Here is a 19,123-nt window from a genome sequence, read left to right on the forward strand (position 1 = left end):
TCACATGTGGATCATTTTTATGGACGGCCTAGATTTCGTTTTGCTCATACGGAATGGTTAAAAGCATGGCCCTAGGCAATCCGATCCGGCCATCGAAAAAGTGCGTTGGATATCTAGTTTTTTAGTGATTACGAAGCCAATAATGGCGCATGGAAAGCTGGACTGCATAGAAACACGTAAAATTTCCAAATCGACGGCCAAGATTGATCTTGGAGTATAGAATTCATAGTGCACTGAGATTAAGAAGATCGTAGATCACAGGTAACCTCAAAGAATGCCATAAAATAGTGATATATTGGAGTATAATTATAATGGAAAACGACGAAAATAATTCATCGTGCTCTTCGAATATCAAAAGGTTTTAATTATAGATTTGCCAATTTGCCCTTTTCTTTGAAGAAGATAGAAAATAGGGAATTTTTGAATATAAGTCATGTTTTCGTTTTGAATTAAAAAATAATTTTATATATTTCATATTTTACAAAGGGTGCAGTTTCCATACGGACGCCTATGTAGGTGTAGACGTACGGTGCCTTTCAAATTTTATCATGATATATAATTTTGATGTAAAATGCTATTAGGATTATCTCAAAATCTATTTTTATATCTAATTATAAAATTTTAAATTTAAAAAATGGTTAACATCAAGTAGATCTATAAACATATGAAAATCTAAAAAATGGTAAGTGTAGATAGTATGTTGTAAAATGCACATTTTTTAGACTTAAAATCTTGTTATTTTTCATGGTCATACATCTCGATATCGAGATGAATAATCAAAGGGTTTTTCAACATTAAAACTTCTTTTTCCGATGAATTTTTGAGGGGCATCCATAGTTCTACATTGTCCTTATATAAACATTGTCCTTTTACAAATAAACCCCCTTTTAAAAAATATTGTATATTTTATTTTTATATCCTTTTTTGTGAATTAGATTAAGCTCAAGTTTGGTTTGTTGTATTTTGTACCATCGTAATATAAGAAATTTTTTTTTAAAAAAACAACAACAAATAAATAAAGTTACCAAACTACCCTTGAGTAGTTCAGGGGTAGTTTGGTAGCTTTATTTTTTTATTTTTATAGATATATGATGATGAGAAATATCTATGTACCAAATTCGAGCTCAATCTGATCCATAAAAAAAAATGAAATTAAAATACATTTTATCTTCTAAAAAAATAGGACTTAATTATAAAATATGAAATATATGGAGAGTATCTTTATATATCGAAAATAAAACATGACTTATCTGTCAATTTCTCAAGAAAAAGAAATAAAGATTAGTGTTGGCATGTGAGAATAGGGTGCCCCCTAACACGCCTATTCTCATGGGAAGAATTCGAAAGAGCAATTGTAAGAAATATATGTTTACAATAACAAAAACAGATTTTCTACATTAGATTTGGATAATGCTTGTTTTTATTTAAAAGGCCAAGACATAAACGTACGCGAGGTTTTTTACTGAGAGGGTCGTTTTATTGTAAGTCCATTAAGGAATCCAAACAATATACTCATATTTATATAAGCCGATATTTTTCTTACTCCCGCGGGTGTATACAATCGATTTGTTTCCCCTACCAAAACACATGCTACGGATACTTTTTCAGATGTCAAATTTTGGGGATGTAATCCCTACAACCCATAGATTAATTGCAGTAAATAAGAAAAAATCTAAAATAAACTCTCTATGTACTAGGAAAAACTAATACTACACAATTGAATACAGACATCCAATTTTTGAAGGGCTAGATCTAAGTGACAAAATTCAAAATTCAATATTTTTATTTTGAAAATAATCTTATTTTTTTGCTAAATAGTTTTTAGAGTGACAGACACATAATATGCTTCCGAGGGAGCACAATATGCACTCACAATCTTTTTATAAAGGATGAAGTTTCTATAACGCCTAGCCTTAATGAAAACGAAATAACGCCTCACCTAAAATCCTCATATAGAAAGTAATTTTGGCAATGGAAGCTACCTCAGCTATAACCTCAGCTTTATTGAATGGCCTAAACAAGATACGACTTATTTGAAATTAATTGAATGAACAATTTCTAAAAATTCAAATTTTTTTAAGATTCCAGGATTTCTATGGTTCCTTACAATGTCAATTGCCAATTCTTGGTCATTGAGATTCATGGGTGATTTGAAGCAATATTTAGGGATAGATATTACCTCTCTCTTTCTCCCCTTTCAAACAAATTGAAATGATTGAAGTTTTCTATTTGGAATCGTATTAGGTCTAATTCCTATTACTTTGGCCGGATTATTTCTAACTGCATATTTATAATACAGACGTGAGGATCAGTTGGATCTTTATAATACAGACGTGAGGATCAGTTGGATCTTTGATTGAGTAAGATTCACTGTTTTTTACCTACTCTTCATGATGGCTCTAAAATCAATTTCCAACACTGACACTAAAATTTGAAACTCAAAAAATGATATAGATCTTGTGGATTTATAAATGATCTAGATAATTTGTTACATACATTATTTTAGAGCTTGAAATCGTTTTTTTTTTTTTTTTCACATTATAATATTCAAGCCAAGATGATCGATGTAAAGGTTTTCTAATACTTAAATTACAATTTTTTATGAGTTATGAGGTGAGGCTTTACTTATTTTGAGTTGTTATCTTTATCAAACTATTTTCATTATGTGAAAAAAACAAAAAAATGATTTACATAGTGCGCTATTCATGTCATCTTCCCTCTCCAAGCACGTGCGCATATATACTATGCTCCCTCGAGCATATTTATTTCCACTCCCAGAAAACTTACTCTGGAAAATTTTGAGAACCACCTATAGGGTTCCCTAGATGCTTATTATGGAGAGAAAAAATTTGAAATTTGAGTTTTTTATACTTATGTCCCACCATCTAAAAATTGGATAGTTTGTATTCAATCACAAGACATTATTTGTTTTAGGAAATTTTTTTTTTTAGATTACTTTATAGGTTGAAGGGGTTACATCCCCAAATTTGAGATCCTAAAATCAACTCTAGGTGGGGTTTTCCCTGAGGGAGTAAATGGACAATATACTCCCACGGTAGTATAACATCTTTTTGTACAGCGTACATTAAGAAAAAACCCTGGGCCACTGATATCAAAATGACAGGACTTACGCTTGACGTTCATCTTGGGCTCCGGTTTCCTCAGCCAAAGACAATATCAACGTCGCCTAGAAACAAAAAATTTATGGTTAAGAGGGATGAGCTATTTAACATTTTATTTTATTTATTTTGATTTGATTACAACAAGCTCATAAAAAGTTACAAGGTTGCAATTGAAAAAATGTCAAATTAATTGATCTTTTAATGAATTTATTTAATTTTTCTTACAAATATTATTATAGTTTTAATCATGATTATCAAGACCAAGCCAGATCATATGCTCTGACCGGTCAGACTGTCGTTCTTAAGCAACCGATCAAAATCATGATTTGCAGCTATTTTTAAACGATTGGACCATCTGTTATTTGACATGTTCATCTTGCTAACTAAAGTTGATAAATACTTTGCACTTTTTTTACAGGTATGAATCTCTCACTCTCTTGATAATATTTTATAGGGATTATTTACAAAGAGATCATTTATCTTTCATATAAGGAAGTTATAATTATTTTTGTCCTTTAGAATTCAAAATGAGTGTTTGTAAGAGTGTCATTGATTAGACAAAAAGCTAAAAAAAAAATTTCAGACTTCCAATTTGACATCCAATCAATAAAAATAGTTGTAACTTCCAATTCTCAGACTTCATTACTCATCCCAAGCCATCCAATTTGACATCTAATGAGTGAGAATAATTGAAACTTTTTTGTCCCAAAGACAAATGGTCACTTTGTTGACAATTGATTCAATTAACAATAATTGAATCGATTTTGATTAGATCAAACCTCTCAAGAATAGAATGGCATTTAGACCCCGGTTACTATAATTTTAACATTGACACAATTTTAAAAGTGTCCTTCAATTTATACAACACCCAACATGAAGAGATAAGTTTGTTTATTCTATTCTCATTTGCCCAAAAGGGCAAAATAGCATCCTTACTTTTGATACAATAAGTTAACAGGTAATAACCCCAAGTAGTTAAGCAGCGTCGCTTGGTGGGGTAGTTGACATAAATAAGCCAGCAAGCCAAATAGTTAAGCACCACGTAGTCATTTGGGGATTTAGAAAGAGAGAGAGAGAGAGAGCTATTTGTTTGTTGGTGCATGATCGTGATAATGTTCTAAATGGTGCCAATTGCACAATAGAGAGAGGGAGCATTTTTTCTGATTTCTTGCTGCCAGGGGAGAGAGAGAAATTGAAGGGAGACTGTCAATTTTGTTGCATGAATAAAGATAATTACCAACCGAGAGAGATTAAGGATGTTGAGAAAGGATATAATTTAAAATGCTTTTATTTTAAAAATTTTATTAAATATGACACCAATAGGCGATAAGATGAGATAGGTATGATTTCAATATGCGATAAGATGAGATAGAGCACACTTAAGTGACTCAGTACAACAACAATTATGAAGTACGAGTTAGTTCTAATAGAAGACTAAAAAAAGAAAAAGGGTAAACTCAAAAGGATATGGTTGAATATAATAAGAAATGATATGGAGATTTATGGCCTCACTAAAAATATCTTTTAATAGAAATAATGGACCACGATTCATGTAGCCTACTCCAATTAATTAAAAAAAATTATGATGATTAGAGGATTCATGTAGCCGACTCCAATTAATTAAAAAACATTTTATGAAGATAAGATAAATTAAGGAGAAAAAAAAAGGCACTACTAACTTGTTAATGCCTACTTAGAAAAGTCTTTATTTTTGATGTCTAGAGCGAGATAGTATTCTTCATTTGTTTCTGCATAGTAGAGAGAGAGAGCACTCTTTTTTTTGTGCTCCCTAGTGTGAGAGAGAAAGAGCACCAAATTTATTGCCGCCTAGACAGAGATTAAAAAGGGTAGAGAGCATTCCTCAATTGTTGTCTCCCTGATGCAGAGAGAGAGCTCATCGATTCTGCCGCCATTAAAGAGGGAGAGAGCTCCTCAATCGTTGCCGCCATTAAAGAGAGAGAGGGGAGAGCGCCTATATAATTTTGCCAAGGAAATAAGTATAGGTTCTCAATCTCTTTCTCTATAAGTAATACGACAACCAAATTAACTAGCATTAACTGATCAAAAAAATTTATATAAGTGCGAGGCGGGTCGAATCAATTAAATTAAGACACACCTCAAAAATTTCATTAGAAGATGTTGTTTTCATATCCAAATATCTTCAAATTAATCATCTCGATCTCAAGATGCGTGAATATGAAAAAAAATAGATTTCAAGTTTTAGAAATAATGTATCTTATAATGTATTTTTGGACCATCAATTTTCAAGTTTTCTTATATATGCTCGATCTACACAATTTTTTAACCTTTAAATTCTATAATTAGAGATAAAAATATATTTTAAGGCTAGTACAAATATTTCGAGTAATGTAACCACATTTTTTCGATAGTATTTGAAAGTGCGCTTTATTTTGATTGTTTAGAGCCTCGGCTTTATACAAACCCCACCTCTTCTTCTAAATACATTGGGTGTCACTATTAAAATTGAACCGTGGCCATATAACATATTTTACAAAATAAAAAAATCGAGTGGAAAATTTGCTGACTAAGTCCTAGAGTTGCAAACAGTTCAAGTCGTCGCCCATTTTCCAAATGATTAATATATTCATAGCAATTTTCCTTGGATTTTATTTAAATTTAAGAACAAAAGATCTCCTAGTCGGCAGAAGTACATTATCCATCTAATGTTTGCGGCCAAATTTTCCCTAAGATTATCTTTTAGATCCCAAATTTCGAATATAATTTCTAGCACCTGAACCAACCTCAAACAGAAAAAAATAACTCTTATTCTCTTTGTGCTTAAAAATAATAGCATCCCAAGATTACACCAGAACCTTATATTTTTTTTGAGGGAAAGATCAAGAACTCAAAATCCGAGTTCTTTTCCTTAGAAACGATCATCTAATTAATTACACATGGATTCCAAAATTTCAAAAGCATCCCAATATTACACTAGAACCTTATATTTTTTGGAGGGAAAGATCAACCCAAAATCCGAATTCTTTTCCTGAGAAACGATCATCTAATTAATTACACATGGATTCCAAAATTTCAAATTAAAAAATTCCCAATTTTGCCTGAGAGGATAAATGTATACTATGTCCCTGAGGGAGCGTAGTATTATTTCCACATAAAATTGAATCAACAAGTCATCAATTAATAAATTAATTAATTTGCTTTTTAGTTAAACTTTTCAAAAATTAATTAATTTCATATGTATCACGAGAAAAAATAATTAATTCCGTATACATCACGAGAAAATTTATATAATTTGATATATAAGCGACGCTACGCCCATTACGCGGCTGTCTGAAAAATCCGAGTCTTTTCACTAAAAACCCCTTCATATCCATGACCATGACCATGACCACGGCCATGGCTTTGAAAGAGGAGTCTTTACCCATAAGAGCTCGAAGGAAGAAAATCCCAAGAAGGAGTTATTGCTTTCCGGTGTGTTTTGGATTTCCAGGTGATGTTTCAGAGCCCGATAATGAGTTTTACGGCGAGAAAGGGTGCGTGACAGATGGGTCGAAACCAAAGAAGAAGAAGATTTCCGTTGGCAAGAAAAATTATGACCGAAAATGCTTCAGTTTTGGGGGAAAGAAAGTAGCCGGTAAGAACAAGGACCCGCTGGAAAATGGCAGCCAAAACACGGATACAAGCGGTGGCTTTTTCTGCTTCAAGTTTCGAAAGTCGAAATCAGGCCGGAGAACGGTGCCGGAAGATGATGCAGTTGCTGAAAAGACCACCGGAAAATTGGGTTCCCATCAGAATACGGTTGCGATCCCGGTCATCTTCTCGCCCGAAATTGTGTCGTTGGAAAAGAGCCTTACAAAAGAGGTCAGCAGAGGCCCTTAACCAAATCACCAAGTCCCTTTCTCTGTCTAAAAATTACTCTGTTTTCTCCCTCAAAAAGAGAAAAAATACTCTGATTACTTTGTTCAAAATATTATTCTTAAAACCCATTTTCTGGATTTTTTTTTCTTTGAAATTTCGATGGTTTCCCCATTAAAACAGGTCATTTAACCTTTCGTTTTTTTTCTTTATTTTTGGTATTTAGTTGGAGGTGAATTTCGAAACGTTTCAATAAACGGCTTTTCGTAGCTTTTTCTCTCTCTTTTCAGAGCGAATATTCCGAAATTTTGGATCCATTCATCAATCAGTTTTTCAATTTTTCGTTCTTTTCGTTTCTTTGCAGATTATCGACCAGTTCACCGAGCCATCCCCTCAAACTCCTAGAAAACCTCTTTCAGGCTGTCAAACATCGCCGGAAAACTCGTTTCGTGGCAGAAAAGAAGCCGGAAAAGTCACTGGGAAACCAACTACCGGCCGGAAACCAAAGAGATCACAAACTACACCAAACTCTCCAGGAAATGACACAACTCGCCGCATGGCCTCGTGCTCCTCTTTCCCGCGCTTAGGTGTCCAGCAAACCGCCAATTCATTGCCGGACACTTCGATTTCCGGGAAAGATCAAGCCGGAGAATTAGATCCACTACTGGGTATGTTCCTCCTAGTGGTGAGCTTTGTAATCATGGTCCTTTGGGGTCGTCTCTGTGCTATAATTTGTACATCGGCTTGGCTTTGCCTGATACCCCGCCTGAAAACGGCTAAAAATTCCGGCGAATCCACCGGGAAGTCAGATTTTCGGAATGAGAAGCCTGACACCAATAGTAAAGAGTACAAGAAGAAGGTCATAATGGATGGGTTGCTTGAAAGAAACCATCGAAATTAAATCCATATTCTGTACTCTTGTCATAGCGTTCTTTATTATACGTGCTCCTCTTCTTTTTTTCTTGTATTCCTTCTTTCTTTCTTTTTTTTATTTGTTTTATTCACCGCAAAAGTCATATTTTATTTTTAAAATTTAAAGAGCCCTAAAGACTCCCATGTTCCATAATTTACACTCACGTCCCAATTTTAGAGCCCATAGTCTATTTTAATTTTACATTTCCTATACATAAGTCTCAATTTGGGCCTCTAGTCTATTTTAACTTCGTCTTTTTCCCTATACATCGTTAGTTCAAGCTCAAATTTTTGATAAAAAAAGTTTATATAAGGTTGTAACTTTAAAATGTGGAATTAAGGTGCACTTCAAAAATTTGTCATAAGAGGTTGTTTTGATGTTCGAAAATCCTCTAATTGATCATCTCGATATCGAGATATAAAAGTATAAAAAGAAAACAGATTTTGAGTCTTAAAAATATTGTATCCTCTACATATTATAGAAGAGAGATTGGAGAAACATGGGAGGTGAGAGAATGTGAGAGACATAGGAAGAGAAAGAAAGAGAGAAGTTTGAGATATATAAGTGAAGCGAGAAAGGATTGAGTTTACAAATAGTATGTTTTTCTCACATTTGTTTAAGTTAAAAAATAGGTTTAAAGTGGCAAGGCGGTTAGAAGATATTTTTGAAACTTTGGGTTTATCAATAAATAAAACTTAAAAATAAGGGGATATAGAGATATTTTTTCTAAAAAAATAAAGGCTCCTCAATCTTATATTTGAGCTCGCACATCAGATTTCCTCAGATCTGAGCTCGTACCTCGGATCTGAGCTCGCACCTAGGCTATTCAAAAAATAAAAAATAAAACACGAGCATAAGAAAAATATAAAATATTGCTAATCTCGCACCAAGGCCATTCGAAAAATAAAAAATAAAGCACAAGCATAAGAAAAATATAAAATATTGCTAATTACAAAGAATGCTACTGATACTCTTAGCACTAATCTTTGTCTCTTACGTGACAGACATTTTTTCCAAGAGAAGCCATATTTGAGAAGGAAAAGTATACGACACGGTTTCTACAAGTCAACGGACCCATCTGTAGAAATGCGGGCCCTTAATAATTTATTTTTTAAATAGAATTAATCTTAAATTTTAAAGAATATATAATCTTAAACATGTAGATTATTAATATGTAAAAATAAATAAAATTTGAAAAACTAGAAATGATATTTTTGAAGAAAATATTTGAACCAATTTGAAGGACTATTATTTAGGGTGTACATGTGGATGGTGTAGATCTCCAAGCTGGTATAGTAATAGGTGCGGTCTTGGATTCACCTAACAATTCTCCAAAAGTATATAATAACTTTTATTTAGAGCATAGATGTTATAAGTAACGATTGGATGTGAAATTGGTGGCTACATTTGTTTCATTGACTTGGTTCAAAGTGAAAAATAAGTTTTTTTTGTACATGCTTTTGTACTTTTTCATTATATAAACTATATTATGTATATTTTTATTTTTTAATAAACTTGTCTTGGGTACCCTAAAAAATCTATCATTCTTTTTCTCTCTTCCTCACTTGTGAACTTTGTCCTCTTTCAACCTTTTTAGGATCCCATGTATATCTCTCATCTTGTGAATCTCGTAAGTAGGTTAAAAGACGCGTCTTAAATTCCATTTATATGATGATATTATTAGAAAAAAGAAAAATAGCCAATATTTAATTTGCACAATGATCTTCATGGTACCTCCACGTACATAACCCATGTCGTTAATGTCAACCCAGCAATGTAAACACATTTATTCCTAGCTAATAAACTGTAGAGTTAGAGGCGCACTTTAACTACTCATTCGAAAAGTTACTTTTCAAAAAACTAATCATCGGAAAAGTTATTTGATGCTCCAAGACCCTCGAATTGATCATATGACTTTGAGTTGTACGAATATTGGAATAAATAAATAAATAAATAAATTTCAAGTCTTAATAATAGTATATATTGTAATTGTCTATTTTAAAATTTTCAAGTATTTTTCATGACTTGCGTCACTTTGGAGCTTTAAATTTCATAATTAAAAAACAAAATAGATTTCGAGTTATTCAATGAGTTTCTAACATTTAAATTACATCTTCTAACAAGGTATGATAGTGCGCTTTATTTTGATTCTTTAAAGTTAGTGTGTTATACAAACCTCATCTATATATATATATATATATCATATTACTCGTAATTAAAAGTTATAATTAATTAGGAATAATAAGGTCACAACGTATGCATTATTTTAATTAGAAATTCAGAGTAATTAGGAATAACTAAGAGCAATTAAAGACGCGAATGAAACAAAATTGGAGTAATAAACAAGTATAAGATGGAAAGTAATTGTAGACGCTTCAAGTTTTGAAGAAAATGCACTGCGAATGCTACAATGAACTGCTACAAAAACTCTTAATACATTGCAGGAATTTAAAAATTAACTGACACTAATATTTATGTGGGAAACCCTTCAAGAGTGACAAACCAACACGCACCACAGAGGAAATCTACTAAGACAAGAATTACACACACGCACACATAAACGTCAAGCACTATAATTTGAAAAAATTGTTTGTAAATTTTATGATTATGACATATTTGGATGTACTTGTTATCATTGTTATTTCATTGTTTCAACAAAATTAATCCTGATAATTGATTATATGTTGTTTGGTAGTATCCATCATAAAGTTATTTGACATAAATATATAAGCAATTTTACATATCAATTTATCTATTAAAAAACTGTTTATTTTATTCAAAGTAATTTGTTGAAAATCATACTTTTTAGGCAAAAATAGCTGAAATATGACAAAAATTAAATAATTAAATAATATTAGTCATAATATGAGTTACTTACCAAACAACTATCAATATAATATTACCATAGTACATTGATTTTAAAAAATATCATTCAGTCTCAATGAAATGGGGACCAATGAAATGGACCCAAAAATAAACTAAAAATAAAACAATGTGCAAAATACGGGGCTCAAAGGCACTACTTGCATGGCCACAAAAGACCAGGATTTATGTCAGTTATAATGAATATCTTGATGTAATGTTTATTAATTTCTAGTTCATTAATTGCCCAAGGATTCATGATGTTAAGGCCTGATAATCTTCTTGTATTTATGTCAACAAAACGTCTTTAGTGATTGGAAACGTCTTTAGAAAGGAAAAAGTTTATAAAAGAGTGTGGCTCTAAACAATTCCATTAGGGCACACCTCAAAATTTTACTAGAAGAGGCTAGTTTGATGCTCAATTATCCTCAAATTGATGATCTCGACCTCAAGATCTATGGCCATCAGAAAAAAAATGGATTTTAAAGTTTGGAAATAGTGCATCTTGTAATGCATTTTTGGACCGTCAATTTTTAAAAATTTCAAGTTTTTATAGATCTGCTCGATCTAAACTATTTTTGAAACTTTAAATTTTATAATTAAAGATACAAACATATTTTAAGGCTATCAGAAAGATTTCTAGTATTGAAACCACATTTCTCGAACCTATTTGAAGGTGCACTTTACTTGGATTGTTTAGAGCCTCGGCTCTAGACAAACCGTACCCTTTAGAGACCACATTGTATCAAAGGTAAATTATCTCATTACATACTTTTCTTAAAAAAAATGGGTCGCCTGGATGCTGAAAGAGAATGATATTTAACCCCTTTATGCCTTTTTCATGGTCCAATTATAGTATTTATCTTATGTTTTTTTTTAATGACCCTATCATCGGAACCCAATAAGAGCTACCCCTCTCTCTTATCACACTTGGTCCACTTCCTCTTTTTCTCTCTCAACCTCCTTTGAACCCCCATCTCTCTCTCTCTCTCTTCAACCTCAAAGGAGGTCAAAGGTGGTATCCAAAATTCCATTGGTTGAAGGAGTTATTAGGTAAAAAAAGGATAATGTAAAAGGAGTTATTAGGAAAAAAAAAGGATAATGTAATTTGGAACATCTTTTTCTTTAAACTTGGATGGAATCCATAAGTTTGGGGATGTACGCATTTTTCCTAATTTCTTTCAAGTTGGCAATTGTCATAATTGTGTATATATATATATATATAAAAAGATTATGTCAGCTAGTTCTTTCACCTTACTAGCAGATGGAATAGTATAAGCTCAATAGTTTAGAATGAATTTAAGCCGAATTGATAGTCACAAGTGTAATCTGTATTTAAATTTTAATTTTTTTATAAATCTAAATTACTTAAAATTTGGAGCGTCCACACTTCACATCAAGAGTAAATGCTCAAAATGTAAAATGAATTGGATTTGTAAAAAATATTTAAAATTTAAATACAAATTGCAGTTGTGATCGTTAGATCGGCTCAGATTAAATATAGGCCGTCGAGCGTTTACTGTAGCTATCAGCTAGCAGGCTGACTTCAAACTCTCTCTCAAATATATATATATATATATATAGGGTGTGGTTTGTATAGAGCCGAGGCTCTAAACAATCAAATTAGAGCCCACCTTCAAAGAGTATCGAGAAATATGGTTTCCATATTGTAAATTTTTGTGATAGCCTCAAAATATATTTTTGTATTTAATTATAAAATTTAACTTTTAAAAAATGGTGTAGATCGAGCAGATCTATGAAGACTTGAAAATCTTGAAAATTGACAGTCCAAAAATGTATTACAATATGCACTATTTCTAAAACTTGAAATCTATTTTTTTCTCATGTCCATGCATCTTGATGTCTACATGATCAATTTGATGATATTTGGGAATCAAAACAACGTCTTCTAGTGAAATTTTTTAGGTAAGCTTTAATTTGATTGTTTAGAGCCTAGGCTCCATATAAACTTCTCCCACATGTGTGTGTGTGTGTGTGTGAGATGAGGGACAATCGTGATCGTGTGATGAACTTTCATTTTTGTCTATTGGCATTGGGAAGATATATATATATATATATATATATAGAGAGAGAGAGAGAGAGAGAGAGAGAGAAGAGGAGGGAAGAGGATGGGGTGGGGGAAGGAATATCATTGTGAAATGCCCTTTGCTAAGTCGTGAGCATGTGGTTAGATAATTATCCTTTCAAGTACGTCTTTCCACTGGTTTTCCAAAAGGTGGAAAATCCAAATGCAGTTATTCAAGATCTATTTGTCAAAAGAGGAGATAAGATTGAATGGCAGATTAATCTTATTTATAACAGAATCCCAGATGAATTATTCCTCCAATTTTCTGGATTATTAGAGGCACTTAATGAAATCTATATCCCATATATGGCGAAGGATGTGGTGGTGTGGAATTTAGCTAAGGATGAGGTTTTCGCGGTTAGAGCTATGTACCACCTGTTGTTCCACGATCGATTGTGGTGGTCCATGCCGAAAATTGCTATGATTTGGAAATGGCATTTACCGCTAAAGGTTTATGCTTTTCTTTGGCTAGCTGTACAAGACAAAGTGTTGACTACTGATAATCTTATCAAAAGAGGTAAGATCCTGCCTAATGTCTGTTTGTTGTGTAAAGATAATGGTGAATCAAGTGCTCACTTGTTCTTTCATCTCCCTTTCACTAGCGAGATTTGGAAATGGTTTTTTGGATAGCTTAGTGTGCCTTTGATTATACCTCTTGATGTCAAAGGAATTTTGGGTGCGTTTTATATTCCTGTATTCCCTCAAATTGGTTCGGTTATTTGGCAAATTGCTAGGGGGGTAATTCTTTGGGAGATTTGGAAGGAAAGAAATAGACGAGTGTTTGAAGGAAGTTGTCTGCCTTGGAATAAAGTGATGGAGAAAACTTTGCATTCTATTTGGGAGTTTTTATCAATCTCCAAAATGGGGAAGGATATTGTGGAAGTGGATGTTAGGTATAACCTCTGCAACCCTTTCCAATTGGGTGTTCGAAAATGCAGGCTTAGGAATAGGTGGCGTCCACCGCCGAATAGGGTACTTAAATTGAATTTTGATGGACGTGCTTTAAGTAATCTTGGGCCTGCGGGTTTTGGTGGAGTTGTGAGAGATTGTGATGGGAATATTATGTTCACTTACACAGGCCCTTTGGGAGTGAAATCAGCAAAGCATGCTGAAATCGTTGCTTTACTTTAGGGATTTAAGATTCTTAGCGCCAGATTCGTAGGAGCTAGTTGTATTGTTGAAGGGGACTCCTTGAATGTCATCAATTGGTGCAACAAAGAAAAGAAGGTTCCTTGGGAGCTACGATCATTTTTGCTACAAATTTTTTCTCTCTCAATTTCTTTTACTATTTCTTTCATTCATGTGTATCAGAAGGCAAATAGTTTGACAAATAGTCTTGCGATTGCAGAGATGGTTGTCTCTGATGATATAGTTTCTTAATTTGTTGTAACCTTTTGATGTTCTAATAATACTTTGAACTTCTCTTAAAAAAAAAAAAAAAAAGTGAGCGTGAGCATGTGAGCAGGGTTTTACTTCAAAGACCATGATTATCTCTTGAATTTTCCGGCTCCTCTTTTTCTAATAAGGCCAGAAAAGCCGGGGAAAGTATGCCCTCCCATTATCAATCTTTGAGATGGGTTCTGGTTTTGAATTTTATAAGTTTACATCTACACGATTATGATCATGAATTTGGTAAAAAATAATTAATTAGAGAATAAAAAATAATTTAGTTTACCAACAGTCATGGGATGGCTAATTTTCATTGGCTTAATCATGCGGCCTTGGCTCCTACGCCTAAACTCTTGGAGTTAAGTTCAGCCTACACCCAACAGCACACATACACAAGCTAAACTCTTGGAGTTAAGTTCAGCCTACACCCAACAGCATACATACACAAGCAATAAAGGGACTGAGGAATTCAAAGGGCTAGGCTAGGGCCCAATTTTTTTACTAGCTCTTTACATTTTTTTTGGGTAGTTCGATGGGGAATATAGGCCTCTATCCATTTTTAGAAATAATTAATGGTTTTTTAATGCGTCAGTAAGAATGAAACTTTAGATCGATAGCTGAGGTTTAAATGGTGCTACCACCACGACCTCAACCCCAATCCCTACTAACTCTTTACCATTACAAAGGATACACTGCCACAATGCCCTTCAGAAGAATAAATCCCAATCACAACATTTGAAATTTAAGTACAAATGGGCACTTGGCAGCCAGCCTTTGCTTCACCCTATTGAAATGAAATTAAATTGGACTACAGGATCCATGGCACACATAGGCTGGACAAGCGATCATGTTCAAATTCAAATTTTGGCAGGATCTGATAGCTTGTCAGGTGACCATGTCACTCAAGCTAGCACAGTCAAGAGGCATATGCGGCACTGTTTTTTTTTTTTAACTATTCATTTTAAATTTATTAAGAATCATTCGGTCTCCATGCTTTTTAGAGCTCTAAATTCATCGATCTGAGACGAAATAGATTTATGCCCTTACTCTCTCCAAAACCAGAACGGATCATGAGCCACCACCTCATCAATACTTTACCTCTTTAATAAAGCCAAACCTCTTCTTCAATTATACCAAACAACTCCATATTTTTTTCCCTGTGAAAATGACTAATAACAAATTATTTATGGAAATAAGATTGTGCGGTTTAACTTTTTTTAAAAAAAATTTTTTTGCTAATTCACTTTTTCAATTCATTCATGCATGGAAAGTTCCTATTCCCCTTAACCGCTCACTGAATGGATAAATGCAAGTAGGGTTGGCAGGTTGGTGGGTAATGGCTTGATGACGTGGCATCAAGATATCATAACTACGTGGAATAAAATTAGAGGTTGGTTCTTTTCTTCTTGAATGATTGGGATGGGTTACTGCCGCATGTGAACTGGTGATGGTAGTGTGGAATCCGACATATTGGAAAGCTTTTATGGCAGTGTTTTTCGGATTAGATTTGAACTGATGAAGGGTTTGTTTCAACCAAAAACCGGTCTAACTAGTAATTAAGTTGATTTGATCAGATTTTTACAAAAAATATAAAATATATTAAAAACTTTTCCACCCTCATTTAGCTGGTCGAACCAGCTAAAACTGCCCAATCTGATTGGCCAAGTAATGGTTTTAACTGCTTTTTAAACATAACATGATTCTAACTTTCGACCAAACTGGCCAAAACACCTGTCGTACCCCCATTTGGTTTGGGTTTAATAACTATGTTCAGGCTTATACAACAGGCAAAACTAGGGCTGGCAACAAGTCAAGCTCACATGTGGGATTTTAGCAGGGTTTAATAACTCTGTTCATGGCTATACAACAGGCAAAACTAAGGTTGGTTAGCAGGGCCTAGGTGCAGGTTCTTAGCCTGGACCTAGGCTAACTCTAGCCCGGCACCGACCCTTTGTCCATGAAAAGGGTTATTGAAAAGGGGCTGATATGAGAAAAGACTAGAATTAGCCTAGGTCCAAATTCAGGCTAACTCGAAATTCAAGCCGACATGAGTAGGAACTCCAAATGGGCTTTCAGCCTAGCCTAGATGCAGTTCCTTAGAGGTTTTGGCATAAACTAAATCAGACATTTAAAATACAAAATTAAATTTAAAAAATAAATAAAGAGAACGCAATACATTTTAAGAATGAGACACAAAACACAGAGCGACTGGGAAGTGAGTGGATCCCCTGGTAATATGATAATATTATAATATTTTGATGCAGGGAAATTATTTTTATTTTTAATTTTGTTTAATATATTTCAATTTTAATTTTAATTTTTTAGTTTAATTTTAGGGTTCTTAAGTTATTTTAAGGATTCTAAACTTGTAATTATATATGCATCAGATTTCCTACAAACCATAAGGTATTTGAAAGGATATATAAGTAGAAGAAAAATATGTGACGAGGCATGGGAGGTATTGGACCCATATATGGTGATATAAGAAATAAAATAGGGTTTTGGGACCTAATCTGGGCAGAAATTATAAAGCTTGAAAATATGTAGGCAGGAAGATGTCGGTGATTTTGGAATCTTTTTTTTCTGTTATTCTTTCTTTTCGTTTGGATTAATAATAGGTAGCATCCCCACACCTAGTTACTATATCGTGGTATCCATTCTGGACATCCCCCAATTAACATCTTTAAAATGTAACACCCTAATCTATTGAAAAAATAAGTAGGAGCCTGTCTTTCCCACTGAATTATCCAAAATAATAATAATAATACTAATAAAAAAAAAATTCTACTTATTTCTTTTAGTCATTTAGCTTGAATTACACATGCCTTCGTAGTTTGATTAGAGAATCTAGGGCAAGCTTGAGTACAATTATGCCTACTTTGGGCTAGTTAGAGGAGTTGAATTAGGGTTCCCTAAGCTAGTCAAGATTTGGGAAGACCCAAGAACATAAGAGAAGGCTTTGGATATCATTCTAGGGCTTTGGACTCAGGAGTTTGGGGCTGTGGCCTCCCAATTTGGGTGTTAAGTGGGGGCATCTGTTTTTGACGTCAACGCCGGTAAGGTTCCGAATAAACGGCCAAACTTTATTCATGACATCACATTAAAATGCATACCAACCGAAGTGGAAATGTTTCCGGAGGCTTTAGAAGCATGTTTAGGTTGTTCAATACGAGTAAGAGACATAAATGGAGGTCTGAAACAAGGTGTGCGGAATCCAGTACACCCTCTTGTGTTAAAAGAATAGCCATACTATTTTCAAAAAGTAAAGAAAAAGAAAAAAAAGATAGCCATACTTCTTCAATAGTATATCAAGGGACTCGAACCGACGGAAAGCTTGTTCAATTTTCTATAGCTGGTTTAAAATTTAGGGTTTTTTGATAAAGATTTACAGCTATGTGGTTTCGATTTTGACTTAGTTCCAGGATTTTGATAGGTATTCTGACCTAGTATATGAAGGCATCTAGGTAGGGCTGCCACCAGATTGGAAACCCGAGGCCCGGCCCAGACCATTGGCAGCCCTACTTCTAGGGAACTCAAAGCTTCTAAGTGTAGTCCAAGGACTCCATGTGGTGTATGAGATACAAAATACTGAGAACCCATCAAAATTCAAGAGGCTAAAAAGCCCTTTGTGATTTTTCAGGGGCAGAGGACAAGGAATGAACCAGAACAGCTCGAGTGTCAGTTTGAATGGGACGGAGTCTATTACCACATCATTGAGCTTTCGATTGGGATCCCATATAAAAGTGGCTTCCACCAGGCTCATGGAGAACCGAACCGAAGCCTTCTTGAGAACTTGAGCTTCCCTGCGAGCATGAGAGGGTTCATCTTCAACTCTTCTCGATGGATAACTTTGAACTTTACCACCATAACGAGAGTGGGAGTAGGCGCCATAGCTGCACGAGCCCGGTCCTCGCTACCTCATACCTCACCCGATTCCATTATTCATCTCTCTCCCTTTAGTTTGACATTAATCATCTCTCTCCTCTCTCCCCCTTAACGGGCAGATCAATTTCCACCTCTCACTACTTTCTCCATTATTCATCCCTCTCTCTCTATAGTTTGACATTATTCATCTCTCTCCTCTCTCTCCCTTAACGGGCAGATCAATTTCCACCCCTCACTACTTTCTCCGACATCAATTAACAGCATGCCTTGGAGCATCTGTTGTAATGAAACATCTACTAATTCGATACTCATGGATCAACTACCTTCATAATTTGCACCCTCCATGCGCCCTTTATAGATTACATTCGCAAAATCGAATCGGAACAATTAACCCGAACATGGGCCTAGAAGAGGTTTAACTGGCCTAACCGATAAACAAGCTAATTCAATTGTTCAAACTAGGCAAATTCCCGTGATAAAAAAAATGTTGGAAAATAAAAAATATACAAAGATAAATCTACTAAAATATGACAAGCATATAAAAATGATTAAAACAATTCACTTTTAAATGAAGTTGAAAATTAATGAAAAAAATATATTTTAACGTCTTAATTTTTTAATTCAAGTGAGCATTAATGATAAAAACAATTTTTAATCTTTGCCATAACATAAAAATTATCAAAAAAATGCATTACAAACCAAATTCCTTATTTTTGAAACCTTATATACATTTTTTTGAATTTTTTTTTTTTAAATACGGGTTGATCACCAAAATCGCTCAAAACTAGAACCGGCCAGTTCCAATCTAACCGGGCAGTACGTAATTAGAGCGCCTAGTTTTTCTAACAATGATTAATACATTCGTAGCTGTAGAGGTAATGTGCACCATCAAATTTTATCATGATATATCATTTTGATGTAAAATGTTCATAAGACTATCTTATAATCTATTTTTATATCTAATTATAAATTTTTAAATTTCGAAATTCAAAAATGGTTAAAATCAAATAATTCTATAAACATATGAAAATC

At 33.7% G+C, this 19,123-nt stretch overlaps 1 protein-coding gene and 1 long non-coding RNA gene across 2 annotated transcripts; one reads left to right on the top strand and one right to left on the bottom strand.

Moving 5' to 3' along the window:
• Window positions 1-6,429: 6,429 nt before the first annotated feature.
• LOC18437589 (uncharacterized) lies at window positions 6,430-7,923 on the top strand. Its single transcript, XM_006847792.4, has 2 exons — window positions 6,430-6,962; window positions 7,321-7,923. The coding sequence occupies exons 1-2, from the start codon at window positions 6,474-6,476 to the stop codon at window positions 7,855-7,857; spliced, it is 1,026 nt and encodes a 341-aa protein (XP_006847855.2). The 5' UTR covers window positions 6,430-6,473; the 3' UTR covers window positions 7,858-7,923.
• Window positions 7,924-15,037: 7,114 nt separating this feature from the next.
• LOC148780290 (uncharacterized) lies at window positions 15,038-18,516 on the bottom strand. The gene is made up of 2 exons (XR_016040940.1): window positions 17,913-18,516; window positions 15,038-15,363 (listed from the first exon to the last, which is right to left on the bottom strand). It is a non-coding gene; the product is annotated as an uncharacterized LOC148780290 (long non-coding RNA).
• Between the last annotated feature and the right edge of the window lie 607 nt (window positions 18,517-19,123).

This window comes from Amborella trichopoda, chromosome 9, assembly GCF_054954075.1.
Source record: "Amborella trichopoda isolate Santa Cruz 75 chromosome 9, AtrichopodaSantaCruz75HAP2 v2.0, whole genome shotgun sequence".
NCBI classification, from domain to species: domain Eukaryota; kingdom Viridiplantae; phylum Streptophyta; class Magnoliopsida; order Amborellales; family Amborellaceae; genus Amborella; species Amborella trichopoda.